This window comes from Peromyscus leucopus, chromosome 3, assembly GCF_004664715.2.
Source record: "Peromyscus leucopus breed LL Stock chromosome 3, UCI_PerLeu_2.1, whole genome shotgun sequence".
NCBI lineage: Eukaryota > Metazoa > Chordata > Mammalia > Rodentia > Cricetidae > Peromyscus > Peromyscus leucopus.
This window is the reverse complement of record NC_051065.1, coordinates 146,391,385-146,400,985: the sequence shown is the minus strand read 5'-3', so window position 1 is coordinate 146,400,985 and position 9,601 is coordinate 146,391,385. Positions and strand designations below refer to the sequence as shown.

The following is a 9,601-nucleotide window of genomic DNA, read 5'->3' as shown; positions in this document are numbered from 1 at the left end:
TATAAAAGCTAGAGAAAAAGAGGCTGGAATGTAGCCTAGTGGTAGAGCACGTGCTTGGCATGCACGAGGCCCTGGGTTGAATCCCTAAGCACCAAAACCAAAATAAAAAAATAATAATAAAACAAAAAAAAAAAAAACCAAACCCACACAGACTTTCAGAAGTAACGCAGTTGCCCAGGCTCGCCCTTCACAGACGACAGGTCGAGCGGCTGGCTCAGAAGCCTAAGCCAACACCGAGTCCTAAAGCGCTCAAGCTCCAGTCTGGCCCAGGAGCGCCCTCTGGCGGCCAAGCCCCCACCCTGGCTTCCCTTTCCCTGCCGGCCTTTTCCAAGCCTGAACTAGACCGGAGCTAAACTGTCGCCGCCTCCTCCTCCTCCTCCTCCTCTGCGTCACTCCGAGCACCCCGCCCGCCGGAGCGTCTCTCCCGAGGACGGGCCCCCGCGTCCCCGCGGTGAAGCACCCCTCCTGCAGTGCGTTTAAAGGTCCCCACGGGGATCCGCCCCGCCGGTCGCCCACAGACAGCCCGCCTCCCCCTGCAAAGAAGGTGCGGCACACCCTGCCCCCGCGCGGCGTCCAGCCGCTCCCTCCCGACTCCGCTCCGCCCTCCCCCACCGTCGCCGGGGCCTCTTCCTGTCCCTAGGTCCCCAAGCCAGCTTAACGAGGCCTCCCCGCGCCCCAGAGGACCCGCCCTCCCCGGCTCCGCCGCGCGCCGCCCCCTCCCAGGCCGGTGGGCGGGGCCCCCGCGGCCCGCCCCGGGGGGCGGCGCGCCGTGACGTCACTTCCGCCCGGGCCTGGCCGAGGTTCGGCTCCGCGGGCCGAGGGCGGGGGTACGGAGGTGGCAGCTGAGACAGGAGGCGGTGCGGGTGGCGAGGAGCTCACGCGCGGACCAATCCCTGCGTCCCGGGCCGCGACCCCGCTCCTGCAGCGCCCCGAGCAGAGGCCGGCCGGATGGGCCGCTGAGCCCGAGTCGGGGACCGGTGAGGCTGGGGCCGGCGCGGCCTGCGCGGTTGCAGGGTGGCGAGCCCGGGAGCGGACCTCCCTCTCCGGCTCGCTCGGCGGGAGGCACGGGCCGGGGCAGCCGGCGGCCGGCTCGGTGGGCGGTGAGGCCGGCGGAGGAGGCCTGGCAGAGGCCGGCGCCAGCAGAAGGCGGAGTAGTCGGGGTCATTAATGGGGCGGCGGGCCGCCGATCGGGATTCTTGTCTGAGCCTGGCGTCGGAGGAGGAGCTGACCATGGCTTGGGGAAGAGGATGGCGCGCGGGGGTGGGGTGGCGGGGAGCAACACTGAGAGGCTTAGGAAAAATTCCGTGACCCGTGAGATGGGCATGGAGAGCCGCTCGCTGTCAGGACTGAAAGGTTGTATGGCCCACCTGCCGAAGGGTCTCCCTGGAGTTTGGAGGGGTCAGTGACAGCGTGTGTAAGTAGCGACACTGAGCCGGTGTGCAGAAGTCTGGCCGCCTGCACGGAACTCAGCCTCCGTGTCTTCACAGTGTGGAGCCCCCTGGAGCTGAGATCAGGATGTTCCGTTTCATGAGGGACGTGGAGCCTGAGGATCCCATGTTCCTGATGTGAGAACCCCCCCCCCCCCAGCACTCTGCTTCAGGTCTGAGCAGTTCAGACAGCCCTCCGAGTTCCTGTCTGGAACTGGTTAGAACTAGCTGGATACTCAGCTGCAGCTCTCAGTTAGGGGGAAGTTGGTGTCCGTGCCACTGTGTGCCCCTGACTTATTTTGGGGATGTGGGGAAGGCTGGGTTTGACAGCCTGATCTTTTTGCTATCTGTATTGTATGCTCGCTCCACAGGGACCCCTTCGCAATTCACCGTCAGCATATGAGCCGCATGTTGTCAGGTGGCTTTGGATATAGCCCCTTCCTTAGCATCACAGATGGTAACATGCCAGCAACCAGGCCTGCCAGCCGCAGGATGCAGGTAACAGTTGGAACATACCTGAGATGCAGGGTGGTTAGTAACGCATGCCGTTGTTCTTGCCCTACAACCAGCTTAAAGAGGAAATGGTCTGTGTGGGAGGCTGAGGAGTGGGGTCAGGAGTCTGACTCCTTTTGAGAGAAGGATGGAGCAGGGACGGCCTTGTTCGGTATTAAGGTAGAATGTTCTAACTTGTGTTCCTCACGTGTTTGTGTAGGCTGGGGCTGTCTCTCCCTTCGGGATGTTGGGAATGGTGAGTCCTTATGTTCCTGTTCACGTGTATTTCAGACACACACTACAATCTTAGACTTTGTTTCCAAATGTGCCCCTTTGGGGTAGTTTCAGGGATGGCGTCAAAATCTCTTTGGATAGTTAACACATCCGGAGCCCATTTGGTATAAATCCCGGAGTTAGAGCTGGAGCACAGTCAAGAGCACCTAGCTGCTCTTCCAGAGGACCAGGGTTCGATTCCCAGCACCCACATGGCAGCTCACAACTATCTTATCTCCAGTCCCCAGGGATCTGATGCCATCTTCTGGCCTCTACCACGCATTGCATGAATGTAGTACACATACATGCAGGCAAAACACCCATACATGTAAAAATAATAAAATGTTCACCCCCCCACCCAAAAAAAAGGGAATCCTGGTGCTGGCTCCTTCTGACTCCTCGAAGTTCTTAGCCACTGAGGAAACTACAACTGTATAGCAGTTCTCTTAAGTAATGGTGCATTCTAAGGGCCAGGAAAATGGAGTCTGGGATACTTTCATGACTCTGTTAGAATGTTAGAGGTTTTAATTCATTGACATTGGCTCACTTCCCCAAAGATAAGGAAACACAGCAAAAGAAAGATCAGAGCAGCCACAGAGCCTGAGGAGGTGGCCAGCAGCTTATGAGGGAGGAGGCTGAGTGTATAGGAAGGAGGGAAAGGCCCTGTAGTCTAAGGTGGGTGGTAGTTCCAAAACAGCGTCACCATATCTACTTGGTTTTTGCCGGGCAGTGGTGGCACATGCCTGTAATCCTAGCACTCGGGAGGCAGAGGCAGGCAGATCTCTGAGTTCCAGGACAGCCAGGGCTACACAGAGAAACCCTGTCTTGAAAAAACAACAACAAAAAAAAAGAATCTACTTGGCTTTCCTAACTGTCTTTCATCTCTTTCCTCAGTCTGGTGGCTTCATGGACATGTTTGGGATGATGAATGACATGATTGGGAACATGGTATGACTCTTGCTCCGTATTCTTCCCAGGCCTTGTTCTCAGTGGCAGCCACCATACCCGGCATCCTTTGAGGCAGGGGTGGAGAAGTGTGCTAGTGAAGAGGCTGGTTTGGATGAAGTCATTGATGCAGAGCACAGGGTCCTGTGTCTGCTCTCCTACCTGTGTGCTTAGTGCTGAGCTGTGAGGAACTGGGGAAGTTAGGATGTCTTTCCATCCTCACATATTTTAAGAAAGACATGGCGAGAACACGCACCTGAGGGGAGCTCCCTTCCACGGAGTAGCTTCCCCTGTCGGTCTGACCCTCCCCTTTCCTCCTCAGGAACACATGGCCGCCGGAGGCAACTGCCAGACCTTCTCCTCCTCCACCGTCATCTCCTACTCCAACACTGGGGACGGTGCCCCGAAAGTTTACCAGGAGACATCGGAGATGCGCTCTGCCCCAGGCGGGGTGAGTAAGGAAGCAGGACTGAGCAGCACCCACAGCAGCCCAGCACCCACAGGAGCCCTGACACCTTTTCTCAGGAGGGGGTCATGGGTGGTGTAGCCGGGGCTTTGGGGGTGAAATGAATATCCCGTGTTCACGTCATCCCAGATCCGGGAGACACGGAGGACTGTCCGGGACTCTGACAGTGGTCTAGAGCAGATGTCCATTGGGCATCACATTCGGGACAGGGCTCACATCCTCCAGCGCTCCCGAAATCACCGCACCGGGGACCAGGAAGAACGGCAGGACTACATCAACCTGGATGAAAGTGAGTCTTCTGAGCAGCAGCCACCGGTCTAGCCTGTGGACTAGATCGTAGCTTTCTCCCCGTCCCACGGGCGTCTCTCAGGCAGAGCTGTGGGTGAGCCCTATGCTTAGTTAGGCCTTGTTGCCAGCTGCAGGGCTGAGTCAGGTGTTGCCAGGGAGGGGGCAGATCCTGTGACTGAAGTCAAGTGTTGATACGCTGCCGTATCTGGATCAGTGATTTTTTTCTGTTCCAGCCTTTACTTCATCTCAGATGAGTGGCTTTATTAAATTCCCATGGTGTGTGTCACTGCTGGTGTCTTTTTCCAGTAGTTGGGCCTCAGGCTTGCCTCCTGAGGCCCATTTTGTGCCAAAATGGCGCCCTACACCTGTTCTCACATACATGATCTCACCCTTTGCCCCTGACTTTTGAAAGGCTGTGACTCATGGCCTCCATGTCTGCACCGTGTCTTCCACAGGCGAGGCGGCAGCATTTGATGATGAATGGCGAAGGGAGACATCCCGATTCAGGCAGCAGCGTCCTCTGGAATTTCGACGACATGAGGCATCTGTGGGTGGGGGACGAAGGGCCGAGGGGCCTCCCCGCCTGGCTATCCAGGGACCTGAGGACTCGCCCTCCCGACAGTCCCGCCGCTATGACTGGTGAAGGCCCCAGGCTCTCGGCTTCTCTTGTAAGTGCCTGGAGGGAGGAATGGAAAGCTGACAGACCCGAGGAGGCTGGGTGGCAGACCTGGGTGCCTTTTGGGTTCCCGGCTAGTCATGCCTTTGGTAGTGTAGCTTAGCTGTCATGGGAGGAGAAACGTGCTCCCTCTGAGTGGCTGGAAGAGTCGCCCAGCCCCCGCCTCTCATCCCTTCTCCCCCTGACACACTCATCTTTTCTTCTCCAGGTACAGGCTGAGAGGCTGAGATCACCCCATGAAATAACGTTGTCCTTTCCAACCTCCACCCCAATTTACTATTAACTTAACAGGCACGCTGGCCCCCACCTCTCCCTGGGGGTCTCAGGGAGAGCCTTTTACTGCCCCCTTACCCACTTTTTCCGTCTCGTACCCCTCACCGTGATGACCCTACCCATCGTATCCACTAACTTGAGTTTTCATTCTGCCGCTCCCTCTCCAAGCCGCCTCATCTTCCCTGAGCCCCTCCCACACGTTGAAGGTTTGGGGGGCAAGCTCTGGGTTTAGGGATCTTCTCCCTCAGCTCCCCTGGACCCTTGCCCACCTCTTCCTCAGAGCCCCACTGCAGATGCCATAGCCCCTGAGGGCTGTGGAGGGAGTGGACTGGTTCCCAACTCTTTGTCCCTTCTCCCACCCCACATCACAAAAACACTTCCTCTACCCTTCTCTGCCTTTATAAAAAGAAATGATTTGTGCAACTTGTAACTAGGTGTTTATGGAATAAAGGAGAATGGGAAAAGTAGCTTCCGGTTGTGCCTTCGTTCTTCCTAGTTCAACCTCGCACACCCTAGTCACTTTCTCAGCTCTCCTCTTGGCTCCGCTGCGGCCCAGCTCTCTCAGGGTCTCTTTTGCTGTGATGAAACACCATGACCGAGGCAGCTTATAAAAGAACACATTTAACTGGGGGCTCGCTTACAGTCTCAGGTGCGTCCATGACCACCATGGTGGGGCATCAGGGCAGGCAGGCAGGCATGGTGCTGCCGCAGAAGCTGAGAGCTCACGTCTGATCTGCAAGCAGGAGGCAGACAGAGGGAGACTGGGAATAGCCTGGGCTTTTGAAAGTTCAAACCCAGTGACCCCCCTCCTAATCCTTCCTAAACTGCATCACAACTGGGAACCGAACATTGAAATATATGAACCTGTGGCGGCCACTCAATCGTCAAACCAGCAGAGCAGAACCTCAGTGGTGAGCGCCTCAGTTGCCTCAGTGCCTCAAGTCAGCTCAAGTCGTGAGCTTGGAGCTGTTGCGCTCAGCAGGGGGGGCCAGAGGAGGAGAAACCGGGCCACTTGATCCCCCACTCCCTCGCATCTGACTGACTTCACTCCAGGGTCACACTAGGGTACAGGGTGTATGTAGCCTATGGAGTTGGCCAGACCTTCCTTTGGGCAGACACTCGGACAGGTGACCTCATACAAGTCTTCAAGACGGGGGACTAGGGGTCAGCCTTTCTCAAACTCATCAGCCCCAAATGCTGAGAAGTGGAGCCAGGGAAGGAGCGCAGTGGAGAAGGTCAGCTGGAACCGGAGCAGTCTGGAGGATAAGGAGGAGCTCACGTTTCTCAGCATGCTCACTCTTGCTTTGCAGCCAAATGGGTCACTCTGTCCCTCCTGCACGCTAGGCAAGCACTCTGCCACTGAGCTATGTCCCCAAGGCAGGTTTCCCGTGTGCTTGGTTTTATTTTCTTCTGCAGACAGGGTCTCTTACAGGACCAGATTGGCTGTAACTAAGAACAACCTTAAATTCCTGATCCTCCTGCCTCTGCCTCTCAAGTGGTGGGATTATAGGCATGTAATCCTATAATCCACCATGCCTGGAAGCATTTCAGATTTCTTCTATTCAGTTATTTTTCTCTTGATAAAAGCCAAAATATAGTCGAGTGGTGGTGGCTGACGCTTTTAATCCCAGCGCTTGGGAGGCAGAGGCAGGCAAATCTCTGTGAATTCAAGGCCAGCCTGGTCTACAGAGCAAAGAGTTCCAGTACAAGCTAGGACTGTTACACAGAGAAGCCCTGTCTCCAAAAAAAAAAAAAAAAAAAGCCAAAATATAGAGCCAGACATAGTTGTGGTGAATGCTTTTAATCCCAGCATCTGAAGGCAGAGAGAGGTAGGTCTTCACAGTTGAGGCCAGCCAGGGTTGCATAGTGAGAACCCTATCTCATAAACCAAAAACAAAGAAAAACATACACAGGTAAAAGGACCTTAAAGTTCTGGGCCCTCTCAGAGAAGAAAAGATTTCCTATGACTGATAGACAAATAGATTCCAGTGGATTAGGGATTGTCTAGTCGGCCAAGAAGCAGAGAGATGAAATTGAGCCCACCATTCAGGCTCAGAACAGTCACTAATCTGGCCAGAGGGCTGGTGAAGATGGCTGCCTGGAGGGGCAGCAGCAGCATTGCCTGGGTTTCGAAGCTGTGTGGTACAGACTCAAGCGGAGCAGCCAGCCCTTTACGGATAAGCTCCGACGTGGGTGGGGAGGCACATACTTCAGGTGTAGAAGTAGCTCTCATGGGTAGCTAGGGCTGAAGACCAGAGGCTTGGTCCCCAGGCCAGTCTACTAACTTGGTCTTGGGCAAGTTTTGTACTTACCTGGGCCTCAATTACATAGTTATATTCCAACTGTAAGAAATCTCAGGATAAACTTCATGCCTGGTCTCTTTCTGCATTACAGTACTGTGTCCACATTCCAGTGTTCTTTCCGTTCCTTTGTTTTGTGGGCTGGGATCTCATATAGCCCAGGCTGGGCTTGAACTCAATGTGGAACCGAAGATGACCTTGAACTTCTGATCCTCCCAGGTGCTAGAATTCCAGGCTTGAGCTACTACAGCCAGCTTTTAAGTGTAGTTATGGATGGACTAGAGCAGGGCAAGGACCCTGGCTTCAATCTAAGTGCTACAACCAATGGTTTTCAGGTATATAGATGAATTGATTCTGTAGTGCTGGGGATGGGACCTGGCCTTCCTCACATATGCTAGTCAAGTGTCCTACCACTGAGCTACTGGCCCAGCCCTAATGGAACTAATGTTCCCCTGGTCCCTGCTCTAGGGTTGGTCCTGATCACCTTGCTTCAGCCTGAGCCATGTGATTGTAGTGCTCAGCAGGAACATATTATAGGACACAAGGTGCCAGGATGAGACTGAGTTACAGAAGAACTAGCCATTCTGGGTCCCCCCAGCATCTCACCTCTGAGATCACAATGAGGGAAAGCTAAAGATCAGGAAACTGGAGGCACACACCTTTAGTCCCAGCACTCGGGAGGAAGAGGCAGCGGATCTCTGGGAGTTCGGGGCCAACCTGGTCTACAGAATGAGTTCCAAGAAAGCCAGGACTATGCAAAGAGTCAGTCCCTCTCTCATCCTCCGCCCCCCAAGGTGGTTTCTTTGTGTAGCCCTTGGCTGTCTTGGAACTCTCTCTGTAAAAGAAGGAAGGAAGGAAGGAAGGAAGGAAGGAAGGAAGGAAGGAAGGAAGGAAGGAAGGAAGGAAGGAAGGAAGGAGACTCTCCTGAGGAATGCTGGCCAGCTCTCCATCTTGGCTCAGTCTCCCAGCAACAGCTTCCCACTCAGCCCCAGACACTGGGTAAACATACTCAGGTCTGACCCCACCCCAGAAGAGTATAGGTCAGAAGAGGCTGGTCCTGGGTGTGAGACCAAGCAGAACGATGCAGAGGAGTGCAGTCAGTAATGAGCAAGACCTAGCCAAGCTCTGCCACCTACCAGCAACGATGCTAACCGGCTCTTCATCTCTCAGCTCTAGTCCCGGAGGGCTTTTCTAGACACTGGAGGCCTGTATTCCTGGAGCCACACCGCAGGACTGTGAGTGGACTCAAAGGACACAGCTTAGGAGATACCAAGTCGTATCCTGCTCTGATGTTTCTATTACCCTCTGGTGCTCCCTGCTACTCTCTCGGCCTCCTCTCTCCTCAGAGCTCCTGAAACACTTCCGACACAAACTGGAAATCATTCTCTCAGCTAGGAACCTCTTTGGCTTCCTCCACGTCTCAGACCCCCTGCAATGGCAAGTGGAAACAAGTGTTTTGACTCTGCTCTGCTGTGGTTTGGATTTTTTTCTCTCTCCTTCCATAACGGCCCCAGGTTTGGTACTTTCTCCATCTTCCTTTACTCTGTGTCCAAGTCGTATAGATGCTGTTATCTGGAGAATCAGGAACCAGCCTGCAGGAGGGCCACGGTAATTCTAGGAGTCTGAGGAAGAGCTGTGAAATCATGACCAGCCTGGGCTACATATTGTAGTACCTGGATGTCAGCCCAGGCTACATAATGTCTCAAAAGAAACTAAACTAAATTAAACCCAGTAGTCTGTGCTGTCAGTTCAGATTTTATTTATTTATCTGTTTATTTTATTTTCTTGAGACAGGGTCTCTCTACATAGCCCTGGATGTTCTAGAACTCACTATGTAGCCTAGGCTGTCTTTGAACTCACAGATCCACCTGCCTCTGCCTCCCGAGTGTTGGGATTAATGTGTGTGCCACCACTGCCCAGGGCAGCTCATATATTTTAAGTCTTCTTAATTACACATGTCAAGACAAACCCTGCTCTTGAGGTCCAGGACTGAGGGAGCCAGAAGGGCAAGGAGTCCCTTCACACAGGCCATTCCTGTCAAGCCGGGGGCTCTCTCACTAAGCTGCATCTCCAGCCCTTTCTTGCTGTCTTTTTTGAGGTAGGTTCCTGCTGTGAAGCCTGTAACTCACTGTCCTATCTCAGTTTCCCTGTGGATCCAGGTTAGAAGCACGTACCGCCACACCCAACTACCTCTTGCTCCTTTATATCACAAGGTCTTCAGATAGGCGGGGCAGGAGATGAGAGACGCTGTGTGGGAGAAGGGATGAAGACTGGGAAAGCATGGCGGCATAGGCCCCGGGAGCTGAAGGAAAGGAGCCCCCAGCTGGGGCCCAGAGAAGGGACCTTGTGTGGCTGTTTTCCCACACAATGTTGTTTCCTCCTTAGAACCAGCGGTGGAGACAGAGCAGACCCTGCTTGACGGGAAGTTACCTTGAGGGATCTGCCCTACTGAATGCTGCTG

At 54.5% G+C, this 9,601-nt stretch overlaps 1 protein-coding gene across 1 annotated transcript; it reads left to right on the top strand.

Annotated features, from left to right (window-relative positions):
- Positions 1-779: 779 nt before the first annotated feature.
- Mlf2 (myeloid leukemia factor 2) lies at positions 780-5,307 on the top strand. Its single transcript, XM_028892342.2, has 9 exons — positions 780-977; positions 1,488-1,565; positions 1,799-1,925; positions 2,140-2,175; positions 3,087-3,140; positions 3,460-3,588; positions 3,733-3,892; positions 4,347-4,559; positions 4,776-5,307. The coding sequence occupies exons 2-8, from the start codon at positions 1,516-1,518 to the stop codon at positions 4,532-4,534; spliced, it is 744 nt and encodes a 247-aa protein (XP_028748175.1). The 5' UTR covers positions 780-977; positions 1,488-1,515; the 3' UTR covers positions 4,535-4,559; positions 4,776-5,307.
- Positions 5,308-9,601: the final 4,294 nt, after the last annotated feature.